This window comes from Pundamilia nyererei, unplaced genomic scaffold, assembly GCF_000239375.1.
Source record: "Pundamilia nyererei isolate P.nyererei 1_Seehausen unplaced genomic scaffold, PunNye1.0 scaffold00032, whole genome shotgun sequence".
NCBI lineage: Eukaryota > Metazoa > Chordata > Actinopteri > Cichliformes > Cichlidae > Pundamilia > Pundamilia nyererei.
The window spans coordinates 4,219,114-4,240,390 of NW_005187433.1; the positions used below are offsets into that span (position 1 = coordinate 4,219,114).

Sequence of the window (21,277 nt, forward strand, 5' to 3'; positions counted from 1 at the left end):
AGAAGAGAAGAGAAGAGAAGAGAAGAGAAGAGAAGAGAAGAGAAGAGAAGAGAAGAGAAGAGAAGAGAAGAGAAGAGAAGAGAAGAGAAGAGAAGACACTGACCTGCCCAGTCGGCATTATCTCACAATACAACAATGGATCAAATAGTGGACGTTTACACCTACTGCTAAAAGCACTCCAACTTTAAGGTATAAGAGTGGGCATCAAGCATGTCTCTCTTTGTGTGCGAGCCTGGGTGTGTGTTTCTGTTACACAACGGGAGAGTTCTTCCCATCTGTGCCTCTTTCCAGCCCCCGCATCCCTGACCAATGAAGCGAGAAACGACAGCTCTGCCTTGCACTCTGCCTCCCTCAGTCTTCCTCACAACACCATCCCGCTCTTCATTATAATCAGCCGGCCACTAAAAACACATTCACTTCCTTTACTATCCCTTTACCTGCCTGTCAAAAAAAACCAAAAACAAAACATACACACTAAGGGCCCAAACATGATGCAACATTCACTGTTATCAACATCATATGTATCTGCCCTCAGCTTAAACCCCAACTAGAAAACAAAACATCCCCGCAGGGTGTCTAACCATCATTTTTTATCTTTTGCTCAAATTCCAGATTATCCCACTAAATGTATCACCCCCATCCTGCATTTCCATCCCTGCTTTTCCGGCTCGCCTAATTTCCCACAGGGCTCATTGTTGTGGAAAAGATGCTAAAACAAAGAGGGCAGACAGTGGAGTGATAATCCTAAACATACCAGCTGGAGATAAGATAGCCATTTGCTGTGGACTAGCTATCTGGGTTTTGCTGCTAAATGAAAACATCTTAACATCTTAATTGCTAGAGCCAATAGCTTAGCATTGCTCTAAACTGCTACTTGCTATTTAAAAAAAAAAATTTTCCTTTCACTACAAGTATTTCTGGAGTGGTTGTTGAAACAGGATGCAATCACGCACCTTGACGATCGCATCCGGCCTGGAAAAGCATTTTAGCTGATCCCACCAGGACCACTGTGTCAGTGGTTCAATTCAAATAAATGAATTATAGATGCAAAGAGGCCTGTTCAACATTCAGGATATTAAGACAAATAGCAGTACTGGTATACACACAATAATGCTTTCGAGAATGAAGGTAGACAGAAATGTTACTTAGATTAGCTACATTTTTGCGTACTTGTACAGCTGTTAACACTGTTCCTAAACTTTCCTTGCTTTCACACTTTCTCTTTAACTTTCAATTCTTCTGATCCCCCTGTATAATACTGCTTGTGTTTCTTTCCCTTTTTACCATCTATCAGACTACCTCCTCCTGTCTTTCCAGTTCATCCTGGCACTGGAGCACGTGTGTGATGCCAGCATCCTGCTGCCTGTCTGGTCAAGCAGGATGCCAGTCCTAAATCTGTTACAAGTGAGTGCTAAAACACTCCTCACTTCCATTGCAGAAAACCAGTGAGACAACACTCCAAAATGAGCGGACGTGCAGCTAACCACACCTTGGTAAACAACAAGCTATATCTGAAAAATATACATATATATCAAATATTTGAACTACCCAAGCAGTGTTTGGCTTTTCCTTCTTGTGACCTGGCCCAGCCTCTGAAATGGAAACTTTACTGCGCAATTACAGTAAACTGTGCCCTCCTAATGTGCTTTTCCTCAAAGCAACACACTTCACTCCTGCTGGGCTTCAGCATGACAGCTCAGTAAGCCAGTACCCATGATTTCAGCTCCAGGCTGCACATCTCTCTGCTAGCGGTTTCTATTACAGGTGCCATAGCTGGAAGGCTGCACTTTAGCTGTTAGGTATATGGCAGATAATTGTAGATAATTGTTTGGAAAGATAAGACTGGATTTCTTTTGTTCTGCCGGTGAAGAGTTTCAGGCTGTGGTTCAGGGACAGTTTTCGAAATTCTGAAAGAAAGAAAGACAGGCAGGAAGACAGACAGTTGTTCGAATTCCATATTAACAGCCGCAAGAGTTATCTGGGAAAGGCTAGACCTGCCGTTTCAACGCAGACTGACCACATTTACTGTTCACCCAGCCGACACACATTCCAGAAATAAGCAGAGGTGGATCTTTCATCTTTCTCCCACGCAAGGCTGTCCAGAGGACACACAGTCCAGAGTGTTTGCGTGCACGCACAAAATTGTGCTAACAGTATCTCTCACGAAAACGTTTGGCTGCTTTGTGGCTTGAAGAGGAAATACAAATTACATGAAGAAGGGTCTAAAAATGCATAAGAAAAATGAAAACATACCAACATAATTCCAGCATGACTAAATAATACTCATTCACTCAAGCTTTCACTCTTTTCCCCCCTCCCTCCTCACAGAAAGATGTCCTACAATGTCCTTCGCCCTCCAGCCCACCTGACCTCTAACAAAACATATATTACAGACAGCAGCCACCACTCACCTATGTGATCTCCATGGAAACTGTTGTCATGGGATGTTCTACAGTGAGGCATGAGGTCATGATGGGCAGCAGGTGGCCAGATTTGACCAGTCTTGCGAACACTCACAATAGTAGCCTCAGACATGACCACATGGCCTCCCTGCTGCCGGTGGTGACGCTTCTGGGACTGCGGCGTTGGAGGGCTGCTGCTGTCGAAGGAGTGCTGAGAGTTCTGGGAGTTCTGAGAGGGTGAACGGCTCTTCTCTCTAAAGGGACGGCGGAAAGCAGTGGTAGGGCTGGGGGAGACGTGGCTGGACTGACCTGAGGAGAAGTCCTCCTCACTGGATGTCAGGTTCTCGTTGGAGCTGCAGTCCGGTGTATAACCGCCACCTCCACCTACATCCTCAAAGCTACCTGGGGAATAGGAGCGACGAGGCCAGGTCAGAAGGTGATCATCACATCCACCATGTTCTCTCATTGTGACTCCACTGCTGCTACTTCCACCACCCCCTCGTCCATCTCCACTGCCACCTTCACCCATCATCACCCCACCAACATAGACGCTGGAGTAGGCTTGGAACTCAGAGGGCTGCCAAGGAGGGGGAGGTGGTTTTCCCCCATTGGCCCTTCCTGAATGCCGTTGATTGGGTTCCCCATCTTCATACTCTGCATCATAACCACAGGTGCTTTCAGTGGACCTTCCTCGATAGACTGGCCTGGCACGGAGCTCCCCTGCCACCGTAGCCAGATTACCTGGAAGGGAGTGAAGAGATCTCTTTCGCTCCATCTGCATGGCCTGGCTGCCTAGTGAGCTGATCTTGTCAGAGACGTCACGGTCATTGACCCTGACTAAACCCCTGTCATGGTGGAACTCCATGTTGGTATATAGCGGTGGTGGTGGCAGCGGCTGCTTCTCCTGGCCCTTAGCTACATCACCTGCTGAGTGCGAGTTCGCCCGTTTGATCCTCTCAAAGTTGGATCTAAGAGCTGCCACACCAAGTCCCATTCCAAGCTTGTCCTTGGGGTCAGTGGGAAGGTCCTTGTCAGGGGGTGGAAGGGTGGGCCTGCGGGGTGACACAGTAACACCACCTCTCTGCTTTGATGGCGACAGGCCATCGAGGTTATCGCAGGAAGTTGACTCTGCTTGCTGAGGTACATCAAAGGCTGACTCCAGGCCATCACCGTGGGAGGCTGACTTCCTGGCAGGTGGAGGTCTGGGTTTGGACCTGCCAGATCCATCTCCTAGAGGCTGAAAACGGCTCCTATCCCCACTACCACCACCACCATATCCTCCACCACCTCCTCCTATGCCAACTACACCAGTCTCCTGCATGTGTGGCTGCTGGGATTGGATTTCAGCACCCTGTGTGGCTGCAGGGTCCATCCCCTCATTCAAAGGTGTCTTTCTGAAGCCCCACCGCTGTTTGTCATAGCTCTTTCTCTCTTTGGCCAGGAGGGTCTGGAGGTAGATCATGCGGAAGCGCTCCTTGTTCACCTCCTGCTCCAGGCGTCTAATGGATGCTTTGCACTTTTCCAGCTCCTGCTCGATGCCCCCGACAGACCGCAGCTCCATCTTGGGGGGCTCTGACTCTGGGAACTGCGCCTTCCACGCCTCAATGAATCCCACCGGCTCCACCATATTATGTGGAGATTTTTAGGGTGGGGGGGGGTTGTGACCAGCTCTGGTTCACAAACAGAGGGCGGGGGGTGATGTCAAGTGTGCACTGTTTTACCCTCCTTTGTTTTTATTCCGATCACCACAGATTCCTTATCGACAACAATGGCCACTTCCAGTAGCAGTGACAATGGTTAAAGGTAACCCGTTCACAAGCACACAGTCTAATTGCACACACTTGTCTTAGGTTGCGCAGTCGCAACAATACATCCCATTCTGAACAAGAGAAACCGGCTGTTCAGTTACAGAAAAACTAGGGAATGTGCGAGATATAGAGATGAATAAAAATCTGTAATCGAGTTCATAATTCTTGTGCATTATTCCAGAAAAGGCCACTTTTGAATCGTTTTTTCTCCCCCTAAATCAGCGTCGAAACAATGACAGTATGTCTTCGCAGGGTGACACTGGTGGTCTGTTTCCCACGGAGAAAAAAAAAAGAAAGAAAGTGTTTTAATCCTGCTTGGTTTACTCACTCGCTGTCTGTGTTTACCATCCCAGGTTTGTGCGCGGTTCATTCACTCTTGCCCATTCATATGGCTGTAATCCCAGGTGCTGCTGCTGGTCCTGACCAAGCGCCTTTGTACCATCAGCGCTGAAGGAGAATGGATAAAAAGCGCAAAATGCAAGCCACGACAACATCTGTTTAATAGGGGAAGGGATCAAGCGGTGGATCCGGTATTAATTATATTGCTCGTTTCGTTATCCCATTTTTCCACAGCACCTATGTGGTATTTTTTTTATCAGTTCCCTTCCAGATTTATCCCGTTTCTTCGGCCGTGAAAGTGCCGCTGTGCGCGCTCCCATCTCAGGCCAGTAGCACTGGAGGGCTGCAAGAATGGGAGGGACCAGAGCCACAGTGAGTCTGCTGGTTAAAGAGACAGAGCTGGGGTACACATATTTGGTTTTCATTGAGCTTTAATTGTCTTTTAAATAAAATGTATCCGTCCAAGCAAGTTCAAATACACTACTGTAGTTTGTCATAAATTAATGGCTTTTAGTAAAATCTGAACTCATATCCCATCTAATACATCAGGAAACACAGGGTACCACTACTGCTAGTGTTCTCGCTGCTGTATACATTTTTATTAAGAGCAGTTAATATAGATTAAGAATTATTACAGCTTCTGGGTTCATTTGAATTTTACCTGTGTAGCAGGTGTTACTGATCGTGTAGGTGTACTGCTATCTATAACCTAACACTGCCACCCAGTGGAGTAACGTACATACGGCGAGCGTGTAATGTAATTCCGTAGCTGACTTTTTTCTTAACCACAAAGTTCAGGTCAGCTCAATTTAATTTATATATCCACAAATCACAACAGTAGTGGGTCTGACCCTACAGTAATACAGAGACCCCCTATGAGCAAGCACTTACTTGGAAGTGGGAAGGAAAAACTCCCTTTTAACAGGAAGAAACTCCCGTAGTGCACAGTGAAAATGTGAGCTCAGGAAGTAGAGCAGCCCATCATCTAATTTGAAGGTTGGTGATTGGACACCTGGTTCCTCCAGTCTGAATGCCAAATACGGTTGGGCAACATGCTAACCCAATGTTGCTTTCAAGTGCATCAGAGTGTGAATGTTAGAACTCAAGCACAGAAAAAAGTGCGTGTATGAACGGGTACATGAAGCCTACTGTAGAAAGAGCTTTGAGCGCTCAAGTAGAGTAGAGGAAGAACCAGTCCATTTACCATAACTTCAGTACAATAATAAAAGGAAGAAGCAGACAATTCAAATGCTATGTAGTTTTATTTACCTGAAATCACAACCTCAGTAATGCATGGTAACCATTACAATGATCGTCTTTTGTTTTGTTTTTTAAAATATGGTTACTATTGTTCTTCAACCAGGTTTCGCTGAAGAGTTTCTACCGTCCCTTCCCCCGAATTAGATCACAGTTTTACAGCAGTTCATAAGGATACATTATCAGAATTATACAGAGGCAATAAGAAAACAGAACACTGTTGTATTGCAGGATTACCAATGAATCAGTGTCAGTCTGTTGTACTCATCGCAAAAGACTTCTTCAAAGTAAATGGGTCAGTGATCAGCCTACAGTAGGAGTAAAATTCAAATGACCAAAGTACAGTCAAGTTTAGCATCACTCATTTATCCACATTAATATTGTGCAAATTACCCAAACCATTACAATAAAAACAGTGATTTTTGCAATATATCTTAATGTTATCTGACTATAATACATTAGAATCTATAAATACAAACTGCAAAGCCTACATACAGCTGAAACGCATGCATGAATGTTTCTATTTTTTACACTGATGTAGACCTAAGACCATTCAACCCAGTGTTTTAAAGATTCTCTATGTGACAAGCTACCATGGAAGTTGGAAATATGTTCATCATGCAAGAGGGATCGTTGAGGCCGTTAAGAAGTTCCCTGCACACAAAACATAAGTGTTGATGATTTAGCATCTGCACGCGGAGGTACAAGTGTCTCGAGAAGTATGTGGTCACGTGTCGTGATGCATTGGGCAAAAGGAGCTAGGATAAGCTCCCAAACCCTTTTGAAGTACACCCTTACATATTTGGTCTCATTACTGTAAAACATGTCCTAATTATTTACTTTTTTCCTGTCTGCACAACGGTACATACTGCTGGTCATCATGGTGTCTGAGGTGTGTGAAGCCAGAGTGAGTGGACACCCTGGGTTGTAGGATGGCTGCAACTTTAGAGGCTACTCTTATATACGAAGCATTTATGAGAGCCAACCTAAAAAAGGAAGAGGAAAAACAGTTAGCACAAAACTCTTAAAAATGGTGACAAGTATTCCCATTATTTGTTACACTGTACATTTTCTACCACAAGACAAGATTTCGTGAACATAAGCAAGTGTGAGAGGGGTGAAAAGAACAGCACTCGGTGGCATTCACAGTAGTGGCATGTGGCCAAAGTCAAGTTGTTCTGTTTGTCTATGTACTGGTAGTCCTTAAAGACTCCCTTGCATCCCTTCAGTTACTCGTATGCTTCCCAATTTAATAACAAGACACCCATTCGTTTTGTTTTATAAGAGTCTTCTCTTGTTAATTTAGCATATCTGGAGTGTGTAAGACAAATGGATACTCACTCTAGTGACAGGGTGGCCAGTGGTAGGCATTGAGGGGGAGAAAGGAGAGAAAGAAAAAAAAAAAAGCACACAGCTGTTAAGAGGAACACGCACAAGCACGAATAAACCCAGGCTTCAAAACACATGCTAATGATGGGCTTTTCTCACGTCAGAATTTCCAAACAGTGATGCTTAAGATGAGTGTAGACTGAATAGGCTCTGATCCAACGAGTACAGACTACTGTGTAAAGCATGGTATACCAAACATAAACTAAGTCCCCTAAAGAATAGTCTAAGAGTCAAACACACAGGTTCTTATGCCATGAATAGCTCATGCCTGCAATGTTGTGCCGAGAAAACCGAAGCATTCACATGTCTGAAATGGTCTGTATTCAAGTATTATATGCACATACAAAAAATGGATAAGAATAATATTGAATATCATGGGTCTAAATTGTATTAAATAAAGACAGAAAACACTTGATTCAAAGGGTTCATGAGTGTATTTTTCTTAAAGTAAAAAAACAAAAATGACAACATTTGGGCGTTTTTTAATTTGTAATCCAAAGTCCATTCATTGGAGCAGCTGCTGTATTAGTATTCTTCCTTAAAATTTTAATATTATGATCCTTTGAATCAAACGCCATGGAGATGGTAGTCACCTTACAACATCCCCACCCAGTTCTGTCTCAGAACACACACACAAATAAAGTTAATGTCACAAATCAACACAAAATATATTCTTTAAAATGTTAGAGGGACGAGAGATTTTGTTCGTTGTTTTCTGCACAAGCAAATAGGGGCACACCTCAGATGTTACGCTTTAGCAAGACTGTTGAGGAAAAGTATCTCAAGATGAGCAAAAGAAAAATCTTATATTGAGGTAGCTGTGCTCTGCCCAGTGCAGAAAAACTTACTTATTTTCGATCATTATAGTTAAAAAAACAAACAAAAAACATCTATGAAGTTAATTTTCGCTCTAACATGGGGGACCATACACAATTAAATTAGAATGAGAAACACATACAGTTCATGCTTTGTCACAGGACATGCGGCTTTTGTTTATCAAAGGTTTTCTTTTGTTGTCTTTTGTTGTTAGCTAAGCATTCAAATGTTTCACTCCCAAACCTTCCCCCCCGTCCTTGTCTGCCACATGGAGCTCGTCCTCTCTGAAAGAGTTCTGAGTTTATACTGAAGACACAATGGTAAACATCAGAAAATAAATCAAGGCGGTATGTCTAAGCCACGCTGGTCAAACAATTTACAAAGCCATAAAAAAAGTTGCATAAAATAGTGTTCAGTCTCTGTACAGATCAAATTATTTCTGATATCCTAATTTTCCTTTTCATCAAGAGGGAAACAAAAAACAAAAAAAGACCGAATTTTGCTGTTTATACTGTAGTGACATAGGACATGTTATTCCCACCATCATTAAAATATGAACCATAAAGGCAATATTGACATGAACAAAAATAATAACTGGCAACGGTACATTTTCTTTCACACCAGCAACAAAAAGAGTCCACAGCTATGGGAGTGATGGTCTTCTAACACTCACATTTAAAGCCTCACCCATTCATTATTCCTATACCACCTCAAAACAGACGTCTTCTCAGTGTTAACATTTTATATTATTTGTTATGTGTCAAAGTTGGTCCTTTCTCTTACGCAGGTGGTGGCACGCAGAGGCACACACACTAACTCTACAAATGCACACACACACACTAGCTACGCACATTACAGAAGGCAGAGAGAGAAGAGGAGAGGGAAAGAGGGAAGTGATGGCAGTGGGTGGGGAATGGAAAAGTCGAGGTTGTGCTCAAGTCAGTCAGGACCAGAACATGTCGGCCATGTTAGTGTCGCAGCTGTAGATCCAGAGGACCAACGGGAGGGAAATGGCCACAAAGGGCCACGAGATTCCCTCCATACATGCAGACAGGGAGCAGCCTTTGGAGTTGGCAGGCTTCTCCAGGTCTTTACCGGGCTCCAGGTAGTTCCTGGCAGCAAACTTGAGCAGTTCGTCCAGTAGAATGACAGGGAGCGAGATCTTGAGCACCATAAGCCACTGGGTCAGATTCAGGGGTGTGATCTGGAAAATGATCTGGAAAAGAAGAAACAACAGAAACAGCAATGAACAAAGTAACAGAATTAGGAAATTTGCCAACACAGCAATGTTTCCTTTCTTGTGCTCTGCATCCAGATGACAGTAAAACAAACTCTTTGTGTCAAAATGAAAAATAATGCTCACTGGCAGAGGTTCCACATAGAGGATGAGGAAGTGAAGGGACATGGAGAGGCAGATGGCTCCCAGCAGCCACACATTCTCCCACGGAGGCATCCGCAGCAGGGACTGGTTCTCTGACACGCTGTGAGGAACACAGACAAATGGTGATGTTTGTTAAAAAGTCACTCACTCGAAAAGAAAAACTCATGAATCTTTATTTCTCACACACACACACACACACACACACACACACGGAGAGTGAACGTAAAAGAGGAGCTGAAGATCAACAGCTGGGAAAGATGCCTAACCTATTAAGGGCATTGCACATCTCAATCGTGACCAGTACAGACAGGGCCATGGTCATCGGGTAAGGAGACTCAAACACTTTGCAGTCCATGCCCTGGTAGTCTGGATTTTCTGGACCACACTGCAGAAAATGGCTCTAAGAGGCAGAAAGAAAAAAAAGATCAGCAACGTTCTCCAACAGAAGAATCTGGCATATTAAAGTGCAGCAAATTAGCATGATAGCGTTATTAAGCTCTACCAGCTGGTAAAAGGTGATCCTTGGTCCATCCTCAGCTGCAACAAACCACCAGGCAGCAGCACCAACAGTGGCAGCACCAACATAACCTGACGCACACAAAGAAAAAAAATCATTCATACACAGACAATGGCACAGATGCTCATGCAACAGCAATTAAAACTTAAACATACAAACATATAGGAGTACCAGCAGCCGTCTTGCAAATTACTTGCTGTATACAGTATAGAGTATCACATAGCGCATATGTACACTCTTTGATTTTCACTACTTACATCCAATAGCTAGGTATCTGAAGAAAAGCCATCCAGAGATGAGCGGCTCACGAGCATTGCGTGGAGGCTTATTCATGATGTCCAAGTCTGGTGGGTTGAAGCCCAGAGCGGTGGCAGGCAAACCATCAGTCACCAGGTTGACCCAGAGCAGTTGGACGGGAATGAGAGCTTCAGGGAAGCCCAGAGCTGCAGTCAGAAAGATGCTGCACAAAAAAAGAGGAATGACAAATGATCAAGTGCCCTAAAACCATAATGTGTGTTTATTTCAGAAGAATGAAGTGTGTTTGTAAAAGCAAGTCATTCTCACCAGACAACTTCGCCCACATTTGAGGAGATGAGGTATCTGATAAACTGCTTCATGTTGTTATAAATGGCTCTTCCTTCCTCAACTGCAGCAACGATGGTGGAAAAGTTGTCATCAGCCAGCACCATCTCAGAGGCGGTCTTGGCCACAGCTGTACCTGAGCCCATGGCAATGCCAATCTCAGCCTTCTTCAGAGCAGGGGCGTCATTTACACCATCACCAGTCTGAGGAGAGAATGAAAAGCAGGACAGGAAAATATTCAGAGTTTTATAGTCTGAAATAAATGACTCGTCTGAAATGAAATGAAACTCGTCTTTATCCAAGTGCTCCTTTAATCTAAGCAAAAAAGGGAAAAACAGCAGAAAACTGTGACAAAGCCAAAAGGTATAAGACATTAAAATCTAGAAAAGAAATGGCACGGTTGGTTTTAGATGCTTTCGTGCATGCATGACTGAAGAACACCATTTTTTCTTACCATAGCTGTGATCTCATCATAGGACTGCAGATACTCAACAATCTTGGATTTATGTGAAGGCTCAACCCGTGCAAAGCAGCGAGCCTTGACCACAGCCTCTCTCTGCTGCGCAGGTGACAGATCATCAAACTCTCGGCCAGTGAAAGCCATGCTGGAAACGTCATCATCTTCTCCAAAAATACCAACGCGCCTGCAAATAGCCACAGCCGTCCCTGGAATATACATGAGAACGCAGTAATTATTACTTCAGGCGTCTGGGAAAGAAACAAGCTGGTTAAGCCGTATTTGCCATGTTTTTTATTATCTGTAGAGTAGCAGAGTGTTCTGATTTGTTTCGCTTTTAATTTTTCAGATACAACTGTCACATACCCTTGTTGTCTCCGGTAATCATAATTACTCGGATGCCAGCGAGACGACAGAGCCTAACAGAGGCTGCCACCTCTGCCCTGGGAGGATCCAGCATGCCCACGCAACCCACAAATGTCAGATCAGTCTGCAAGATAAGAAAATCACAGATTAAGGGGGGGGGGGAACTGCTTTCAGATAATAAAGTGATCCATCTGCTTCAGCTCTCACCTCATACTCGATAAATCGAGAGGAGTCATCTAACATCAGCTCATGTTTGTTCAGGGGATTATCTCGTGTGGCCAGAGCCAGACAGCGCAGGGTGTCCCTGCCCGTTCCATACTCTCTGATCACAGACATTAGCTTTTCCTTGATTCCAGGGGTCATGGGTACCTTGTTACTGCCTACACGAACGTGCGTGCACCTGTCAATCACTCCCTCAGGAGCACCCTATGAACAGGAACAAATCAGTTAATGAGAAAGGCAAAGACCAACCTCTAAGATAATAATTTAACATGCAGCTGTGTCAAGGCTTCAAATCCTGTAATGCATAGTAGTTGCATTTCTTACCTTCACAAACATCTTGCCAACTGAGGAGCGTGCTTTGTTAGGAGTACAGTACACAGACATAGACTTCCTGTCTCTGGAAAATTCCAAGGTAAACTCTTTCTTCATCAGCTGCTTGATCACCTAAATATGCAACAAAACCAAACCACCAATAAGAATTTCTCTAATAAAGTGAAAAGCTGTACATTTTTGCACACTGACAGAGAAGGAAAAGCAGACTTAAAGCATTCAATTACATACAGAATTGCAGGCGTTGGCTCGCTCAACCCTGGAGAGGCCTTTCACGTCTGTATCAAACACGTTCATCTTCTCAACCAGGCATGTGAGAGCCGTCTCTGTGGCCTCACCCACCTTCTCGTACACACCTTTGGCCTGGGAAGAAGAAAAAACAACCAATGTTAATCTTTTATGTGGAAATTGCCACACAAAACATGTAAATGTCATTTCAAGGATCAAGAACCATTAATACTGCAAACCTCATTGAAGTCCAGCGAGGAATCATTACAGAGAGCACAGATAGAGGCCAGCTCCACCAACGCATCATACTGGGAACATTTGACTGTTTTTCCATCATGGAATCTAAACAAAAAAATAAAAAATAAAAAATATCAGAGGAACAGTTAGGAAACTCACATTTGCAGAAATAGAAATTTAGCATTTATGTCTATCTTGCTATAAGATGCCCCAAATAAAACTTAGAGGCATAGAAGAAGACTGAATACTCACACTTGTCCATCTGGGGCATATGTGGAGCCGCTAACGGTGAATTCCTTTAATGAACAGTGATCGCCCCCTGCCCGATCAATGATAAACATCTAGAGGAACAAAAGAAACATTTTTGAATTTATTATAATATTTGAAACACACATAACATATTTATTGTCTGTATAAATAACTTTTGGCTGCTCCCTTTAGGGGGTCGCTTCCGTCTCCCTGCTAGGGATTAGAGATACAGTGAGATGGATAGATCATCAAGTAACTTTCAGGGTTTCTGCAGTTCTGAATGTAAGAGGTACAATAAAAAAAAGAAAAGAAAAACAGCAACAGACATGTCCTTTTTCACACTACATCCACAAACCACCTCTGAGGTCTTCACCCTTTCCTCAACATCCTTTGTCCAATACATCCACCAACCCATCTCAACCTTACTTCTGTAACTCTTTTCTCCAAAATGCTCAACCTAAGCCGTCTTTCTGATGTACTCATTTCATCGCTCCCAATGAAAAACTCAACGTCTTCCACTATCACGTCCAGCTCCTCCTGTCCAATGTGTGCAATGCTGTATTCATTACATTATAACTCGAGTACCAAAGTCCGAAGATGGCAAAGGGGGAAAGCTGAGAGACTGATGCACACTGCATCCAGCAGATGGCATCAGACTACAATCGACATCAAAGAAACCTTCAGTCCACTCTAACATTGAACAGAGTGTAATGATGAAATGGTGAGCCAAAGCAGACACCACAAAGGGCTTTGATGGGAGGGTTCAATAAATGTCATCTTACAACAAGTTAGGACTCCACACAGGGATTCTTTGCCTAACACATAATTACAGCCTATAAATATTGCTTAAACATAAAATTAATATGGCAAAAATGTCAGAAAACAACAGCAAGGATAACATGAGAGGAAACAAAGAGGTTTTCAGGCAGATAGCACTAGCTCTGTTAGGAATGTCATTCAGAAGTGTGCATTAATTCAAACATACATGGATTATTCATTCCACATTTGCCCCAAACTGAGAGGAGCAGAACAAAGCTGCTCAGGGGATGAAAATAGAAATATCTGAATAAAATGATGAGCTGGCATTATGGCTGCACTATCCTCAGGCACTAGCAAGACTTCAAAAGGCAGTGACGTCACTGGCTGTCCTACACAAAACAAGAACAAGAAAAAGGCACTGCACTGAAGAGAAGCCTTCGGTCACTCATGGCAGCAAATTTCAGTAGTGCCCTAGTTGGACAGCAGCATCTTGGCCACTGCAGAGGTAGCTTGCAGAAAATTAAAGGATGAGCAAGGGATAGAGACACAGGGGCAGCCGAAAGAGACACAAGGTCAGTTACGCAACTCTACTGGTTTTGCTGCAAGTGACTAACTACTGCATACTGATCAGCATGCTGCCTGAATGAGGGTGGGGGCTGAGAGCACTGAAAAAGATGGAAGGAAAAGGGGGGAAGAATGCATATTCTGCTGTACTACAACAGACTGTAAAAAGATGCAGTATAAAATTATTCATGCACTAATAAGGGATGAAAAAAAAAAAAGAAACACCTGTAATTCTGAATCTCATTTCATCCCCAAATATGTACAACTCAATTCTTTCATTGTGTTATTGTTAGCCATTCAGCCCGAGTAGGCTTTATTGCTCAGTAAATCACTATGTTTAAAGACAAATTGGGGAAATTTTACAGTCAAACAGTGACACAGTGTTTAGTTAATATTACCACAATTCAGTACTAGTTGCTGGGTTCAGAGTCCAGAAAATATTAGGAAACTCCGCATTAAGTTATGTTCACTCAACATAATCACATAATGTTTAATTACAGTGGTATACCATTTAACAGATCCACAGTGAGGCATTTTTAGCACATAAAAACCAATCTACAGAGATTCCAACCAGTTTTCCTCAGTGTGGACTTAGCAGTAACCCCAAAACCAAACTCAGATTCGCTGATGTGCCTAGATGTTGGTGTGACAAAAATACATTAAATCCACTAAAGATACACTACGCTCCATCTTCCTTCCGTCATGCACTCAAAACGACTGCCCACTGTTTTCTTACCCTGCACACAGACATCTGATTGGTCGTCAGTGTGCCAGTCTTGTCGGAACAGATGACAGATGTACAGCCAAGGGTCTCTACAGAGGGCAAACTGCGGACAATAGCATTCTTCTTGGCCATACGCCGTGTTCCTAAAGCCAAGCAGGTAGTGATGACAGCCGGCAGCCCTGCAAAACAGCAACAGCGGAGCCACAGCAGAAAAGAGGATTATTAAGTGATGAAAATTCTTTAGTCGTCTCGTGAAGTAGTGGAAAATGAAGCAAGCATATCAAGGACAGAACTACATTTGCAAATGTCCAGCTTACCCTCAGGAATTGCAGCTACTGCAAGAGCCACAGCAATCTTGAAGTAATAGACAGCACCTCGGATCCAGGAACCTCCATGAACCGGGTCGTTGAAATGTCCAATATTGATGATCCACACAGCAATGCAGATCAGTGAAATAACCTTGAATTAAAAATTTATCTTTTATTTAAAGATCTTTTAATATCAAATGGAATAAACATTAGATTTTTATTTATTTATTTTTAAAAAAGCAAAACAATGCAATTTAAATAACCTTGGAGAGTTGCTGCCCAAACTCATCAAGCTTCTGCTGCAGGGGTGTACGCTCCTGCTCCGTTGTAGCCATCTCATCTCGAATTTTGCCAATCTCCGTGTTGCCAGCTGTGGCAACCACCACACCGACAGCCTTACCAGCTGCAATGTTGGTACCCTGGTGGAGTAATGAGGGAAAATAAAGAGGCAGTAGAAAACTAAAAATCTTAAGACAGTTTTTCCCCTTTGTCAATAACTACTTCTCTGAGACCGGTTAGAGACGCACAGAAGTAACTTTTATAAACAAATTTCAAAAACAGACGCTTAAAATGTAAATAGCAGCACACTGTTGCTTTTATAGGTGTACTCTGGGTGATAGAAAAGATGGAAAGGGGGAATCATGCTCCCCCTCAAAAAAAAAAAAAAAAAAAAAAAAAGCGTGAAAGTGTAAAATGACACCAAACCACCTAAGATGGTCTAGTGAGTGACTCACTGAAAACAGCATGTTCTTCTTGTCCTGGTTGACAGCACGCGGGTCAGGCACTGGGTCTGTGTGTTTGATCACAGACACAGACTCTCCTGCAGGTAGAGGAAAACAAAAGATAAGAGAATGGGAAGCAGACGCACAGTTTCTACACAGCAGAGCATGTAGTGGTACTTGTGATGGTTGGTTGACATTTTGGGCAGATATGTGCAGAAAAGGCTTTGCAGCTGACTGAGCAGGCCCGACAATTATCAAATACTGCAATTCCACTGCCTTTCAAACCCCTCATCTGATGTGTGTATGTCTCTGTGTGTAATCAACTGTGCAAGACTGCACATTTTCTGATAGAGTAAGGCAGGGAGCATTTGACAGGCGGCATGGCCATGAATGGGGAAGGAAAGAGGGGAGAAAAATAGCTCAAACACTAAAATATCCCATGGAATTTGCTACCAATTAAGGCAGCGGAGCAAGACAAGCGATTTAAGGACTTGGTTCACATAAACTCTTCTCCCCTACATTTTCCATCCTTCAATATTCTCCCCTTCTATTTTTCTTTCCATCTACCTCATTGTCCAATTATCCACCCACAGAATCATCCATTTACCTTTTATTCACATCACTCATTTTTGTCACAGCTGAGCAGCCTTGACAACTAAGTGCAATGAAATGTGCAGAAAAGGAGACAAGGTGCTTATTCCTGCTGTTACATGTCTGGGTTGATCAAAAGGTCAGAGGTAGCTGGGCGAAAAAAAAAAAAAAAAAAAAAAAAAAAAAAGAAGCAGCAATGCGTGAACAAGAAAGAAACCATAAAATATAAAGCTATGGAAAAGCATTAAAAGATGGTGGTGTGTGTACAATCACTCTTTGTGGGTATGACACAGAGCTCACAAATACAAAATAAATATTTAAAAAGAGCAAATGGCTGAACTCTGAAATTACCTGTAAGAATCGACTGGTCTACCCTCAGTGTGGTTGACTTGATAGAAGTGAGCCTGATGTCTGCAGGCACTTTATCGCCGACTGTGGAGAGAAACAAAACAGGATATAACTAAGTACCTCTTAACAACTTAAATGCATCTTTGAATGGGACTGACAACTAATGAATAGATACTTTGAACAATGCAACTTACAAAAGCAGTTTTGAAATTATCCGATGCAACATTATGCTGAGGCATGCACATACCCCACATGTAAAAATACTCTACTAAATTTAGAGTATTTTATCATGAAAAGGAAAACCTGGGTTAAAAGCTATAAATAAATATTAATCACCACACACAAATGCTAAACACATGAACTGCCATGTTATCCCATCTCATGCTCCCTGGGAGTAATAAAATAATCAAACTCAAGCCTGAGAGCGCCATGAATTCAAAAATGATTAATGTTCCACTCATCTCCTGCACAGGATGCAAGTAGATCGCGGCTCATTTTTTCCACTAACACTTCAGTGAGCCCCAGTAACACGATCACAAAATGCAAATACACACCAAATTTCAAACTAGTCACAAAATGCAAATACACACCAAATTTCAAACTAGTGTTTTCTCTGAATAAATACAGTAAGTACAATTAAAGCAACAGACTTATTAGCAACCACTACTTTGTATGATTTCCTCATGCAGGTGGGTCTGATCTGCAAAGACTTACTGAACGTTTCAGGGATGAGGCTGGAAATACAAACATTTAAAAAGTCTTACTAGACTTGTGCTTCATGTATCAAACTTCACCTTAAAAATATTTTTTTAAATTAAATGTTTGTGTGTTTTTTTAAAGCCACTTTGGATTCAAATATACACTAACACTATTTTCATCATGCACTAAAACATCACATGGCCTAAAAGTGTAAAGGTAAAAAGCAATGACCCAGAAGCTCTTAATAGACCCCTGGATAATGGAGAGTGATGACAGACTTGTAAACCAACCCTTAGGCCTGCAGTACCCTTCAGAGAAGAGGAAGAGAAAGAGGATGTAGGAGAGGCATGGGAAGAGGGATTAGATGAGTCCTGCAAACCACACATCCAAAAATGGGAAAACTATTTTGATCAATTGAAAACATGCAGCTGGATTTGAAGAGGGGGATAGTAAAAAAGTTTTTTTAAGCAAGGAAAACCCGTTTTACGTCAGATAAGCTGAAATAGAAACAAATATGACATGTCCTTGCATACAGATAGCTCGTTAATTCAGACAAGTCTCGTGAGTTGGTGACAGCTTTTGCCACCAACAGAATTAAGCGAGGAAATTCTACTTAAAACTAAACCAATATAAGCTGATCACCACACCATTTCACATCATGTGTACAGCGCACAATTCATATAAAAATGTTATTACTGTAGCGCGTTAATGCTGGGTTCATGTTAAGTGTAATGCTCGTGGACTGCACCAGCTGTACTACCAAATTTGGTTCTGTAGTTGTCCAAACACTGTCAAAATCCTTATCATCGTCACCTGCCTGCAAACGAAATACCATTAACAGATATGAGACAGTGAAGAAGATGAACAAGTGCAGTATGGGGGAGGACAAAAAAGAAATTAGGAACTGTAGTCACTGGAAATATTAGAAGGCCCTGTGGGACTTTTAAAACTCACTAATTAGAAAACCTCCTACCTTAGAGTAACAGTGAAGCATGTCGCTATTTTCAATCCACTGGTGTATACTAGGAATAAGGTCACAGCAAGCAGACTAACCCACTTTCACAGACAATACACAGAATACTCTGCCTACAACCACAGACTATAAATGCTATTCAACAGTAAGACCCTTAACTGCATACATTACCCAATGACGATGTACAATATGTTCATCATCATGACAAGCTTGCTTATCTGGGAATTGTGATCGTATTTTAATTCCAAAAGGAAAAGCATGCATTAGTTAATATTAGGTCGATAAGCATAAACTGCAGTTAACAGTGCATCTGTGCAGTGGCTGTTTCCTTTTGTTAAGAGTAATTACTCTAAATATTTTTCAATTATCTACAAAACAAAATTTGCTGCAGTCACCCAGGACTGCAGCTGTATAAACTTAGAGGCATTTTATTTTTTCCAGAGTGGACAGCCCCTGGGATTGGGACCCCCTTCCTTTCCCTTGTAAACAAAAGGGTTTTATCTGTATTATCTGCTCCCTCGAGTGCAGGACAAATGTCAGGCAACAACTTAACTGATAAGGCCACATCAGTTTCTAAAGACAGAAGCTGTTTTCAGACACTATTCAGGGTCTGTGTTCCCACTTTCCAACCTTATCGTGGACCAAAACCATGATTCAATGTGACTTTAAAATATAGCCTGAATTTCAGGATGTATGAATCTGTCTGTAATCAAGACAACAAGCACCCACTCACAGAGGGTCCAGTGAAACTTTCGCAGCCTTAGAGGGCTGTATATTTTCTCTCCCAGTGACTCAGACTCTCTGATGTGCTAGCACGTAGGCTTCCAGTCTCCTGGGACCTTTCATGAGTTCATCCACCTCCCCAATGACTTCTACTTCTTTTAAGAATTTGAGGGGGGGAAAAAATTCAAGACAACCCCTAAGGACACACAAACACAGGACATTGTCCATTCATGTAATGTTTAGTAAGTTACAACAATGGATCAATACTTTTGTCAACTTTTCTGTTCTCCTTAATTTATTCCTCTTCCTCTCTCGTGGCCAAAAATCAACAAAGAAATACCTAGGGGTGATGACAATAAACAGGCCATCCTGCACTCCTGAAAAAGAGAGGAAATCTGGCCATCTGGAGCAGAAATTATTCATCAAATTGAATCTGTATCTTTTCTACATGTTACATCCTGTCTAGTCTCTTCCTCTGGGCTAAAACACATTAATGGTGACCACTGGCCAAAGGCTGGGGTTAAAACTGTAAGTCAATGAGAACAGAGCTGATGGGTTTATATGTCAAGAAAGAAAAAAACAAAACAAAGAATTGTCTCCTACGTCAGTCGAGTGCAGAAAGCAAATAAAACCAGTACATTAACGCAGGAAACGAAGTACGCAGTTAAGAGAACAAAGCCTATAAAATAAATCAGCTGCTGCTACACTGACACCAATGTGTTTCCATTTCAAAAAGATTTTAACGGGACAGTTGATCTCTAACAAGATGAGCATTTTAGCAGTTAATCTCCATCTACACCAACAGCCATCATGTTTTTTGGCATGCCCTGCTTCAGATGTTAAAAATAGTTCATGCCCTCCATTCCACATTTTTAATCAATCACTAACCAAAAATTGAAAAAGAAAGATGCAAGTTGAATTTTGTGTAAATAACAGGTCAGTAATTGCATCAGCAAACTCTTGTTTACATTCCTCAGTGAGGTCTGCCCCACAGTTTGAGTACACTGGTACAAACTAACACACCTGAAAATATTTATGATGGAAAACGGTGAAACGCGCAGGCTAACTGTTTGTTCAATGTGTGCTTATCACACCAATTTTTTTTTAATAGGACAATTTCCAGAGTGATTTTAAGGAGTTTTACGTCAGCCTTTCTGGCCTGATACATTTTTTTTATTTATTTTTTTAAGTAGGAGAAAGACTCCACTCACACTGGAAAATGCAACAATGACTGTTGGGTAAACCAATTTTTTTCCTTCCCCATTTGCTAACTTCTGCTCAGAGTTGATTTCAAACTACCACCATGTTAATCAGTCACTGTTGTGGCTGCATTTTTAATATAATGGATGGCCAGTGTGTTTAGCCTGAACTTTGCATATCAGAGCTCCATAAAACATCAACTCATCCTACCAATTTGTGTTTACTGCTTTCAGTTTTGAATGTTGATATATCGGAGACATTTTTAATGTTTGCTTTCACAGTAGTTTTAGAAAAGCAAGGGCATCCAGTAACAGCTTGCTCTTCTCAGTAGCAGCAGCTATACCCAGACAATGCCAGATCCTGACCCTCTTGCTCACAAAAATTACTCAGACTGGATTTTTGTTTAATATCAGCTGTGAGACAATTTAATTTAATAATGAATAACTAACTAGTGTTTCTATTGAGACAATTTTGAGATAGAAACTGCTCTTATAGATTATAGTGAGTGAAAAGAGAGCAAGAGTGAGAAAAAAAAATGTCTATACAAATGACGGACTGCAAGGCACAAAACCAGAGCAATTCACACACTCAGCACACACTTCAGCTTAGCATTTCACAACTGGTCTGACAAAGCATCTGAGATTGTGAAAGAAAGATATAAACCACATGCACCCCAGTCCAGCAGGGTACTTTGCAACTGACATTATACCCATCACTGTTTTATAACACATACAACTTACTGGTTTCACCAACACTGATAACAAAAACATATGCACACAATTCGTTAATCATGTTATTGTCAGTACTCAAGGAACCATTTATCTCATTAATGGCCACGCAAACATCCTGTTATCACAGACCCTAAATCACACTGATCTAACTGCATTGATAAAGCTTGCAAAGTGGGCTGTTTGAATTAGTGACCGTCCCACTAAAATGTCAGATTTGCTGAATGTTAATAATTGTTGAATATATGGTTAAAGGACTTCATACTTATCTTTAGTGGATCTATTCAGGTCATGTCAGACAGGCAGAAGCAATTACATTTTGGTTTATCTTCACTCATTTTGTCATGATATGATGGAT

At 42.0% G+C, this 21,277-nt stretch overlaps 2 protein-coding genes across 3 annotated transcripts in view; both read right to left on the reverse strand.

The window, feature by feature from the left end:
• The window catches only part of LOC102207286 (breakpoint cluster region protein-like), an 83,545-nt gene extending 78,666 nt beyond the window's left edge, over nucleotides 1-4,879 (reverse strand). Inside the window, exon 1 of the mRNA XM_005729319.1 lies at nucleotides 2,412-4,879. Within this exon, the coding sequence (XP_005729376.1) occupies nucleotides 2,412-4,029 (1,618 nt within the window). The 5' untranslated portion in view covers nucleotides 4,030-4,879. The remainder of the gene's footprint in view (nucleotides 1-2,411) is intronic.
• Nucleotides 4,880-5,792: 913 nt separating this feature from the next.
• The window catches only part of LOC102208316 (sarcoplasmic/endoplasmic reticulum calcium ATPase 2), a 22,267-nt gene continuing 6,782 nt past the window's right edge, over nucleotides 5,793-21,277 (reverse strand). The window contains exons 6-24 of one of the 2 annotated variants that reach the window (XR_001290327.1): nucleotides 16,600-16,680; nucleotides 15,670-15,755; nucleotides 15,199-15,354; nucleotides 14,945-15,086; nucleotides 14,640-14,806; nucleotides 12,584-12,672; nucleotides 12,334-12,436; nucleotides 12,098-12,229; nucleotides 11,861-11,980; nucleotides 11,522-11,740; nucleotides 11,315-11,438; nucleotides 10,946-11,157; nucleotides 10,474-10,694; nucleotides 10,167-10,369; nucleotides 9,895-9,980; nucleotides 9,659-9,792; nucleotides 9,375-9,492; nucleotides 7,148-9,227; nucleotides 5,793-6,792 (exon numbers count right to left, since the gene is read on the reverse strand). Coding sequence is in view for 1 of the 2 variants with exons in the window: in XM_005729325.2 (XP_005729382.1) it covers nucleotides 6,779-6,792; nucleotides 9,107-9,227; nucleotides 9,375-9,492; nucleotides 9,659-9,792; nucleotides 9,895-9,980; nucleotides 10,167-10,369; nucleotides 10,474-10,694; nucleotides 10,946-11,157; nucleotides 11,315-11,438; nucleotides 11,522-11,740; nucleotides 11,861-11,980; nucleotides 12,098-12,229; nucleotides 12,334-12,436; nucleotides 12,584-12,672; nucleotides 14,640-14,806; nucleotides 14,945-15,086; nucleotides 15,199-15,354; nucleotides 15,670-15,755; nucleotides 16,600-16,680 (2,528 nt within the window). In the remaining variant the exon portion in view is untranslated. The remainder of the gene's footprint in view (nucleotides 6,793-7,147; nucleotides 9,228-9,374; nucleotides 9,493-9,658; nucleotides 9,793-9,894; nucleotides 9,981-10,166; nucleotides 10,370-10,473; nucleotides 10,695-10,945; nucleotides 11,158-11,314; nucleotides 11,439-11,521; nucleotides 11,741-11,860; nucleotides 11,981-12,097; nucleotides 12,230-12,333; nucleotides 12,437-12,583; nucleotides 12,673-14,639; nucleotides 14,807-14,944; nucleotides 15,087-15,198; nucleotides 15,355-15,669; nucleotides 15,756-16,599; nucleotides 16,681-21,277) is intronic. The other variant, XM_005729325.2, reaches the window with a different exon arrangement.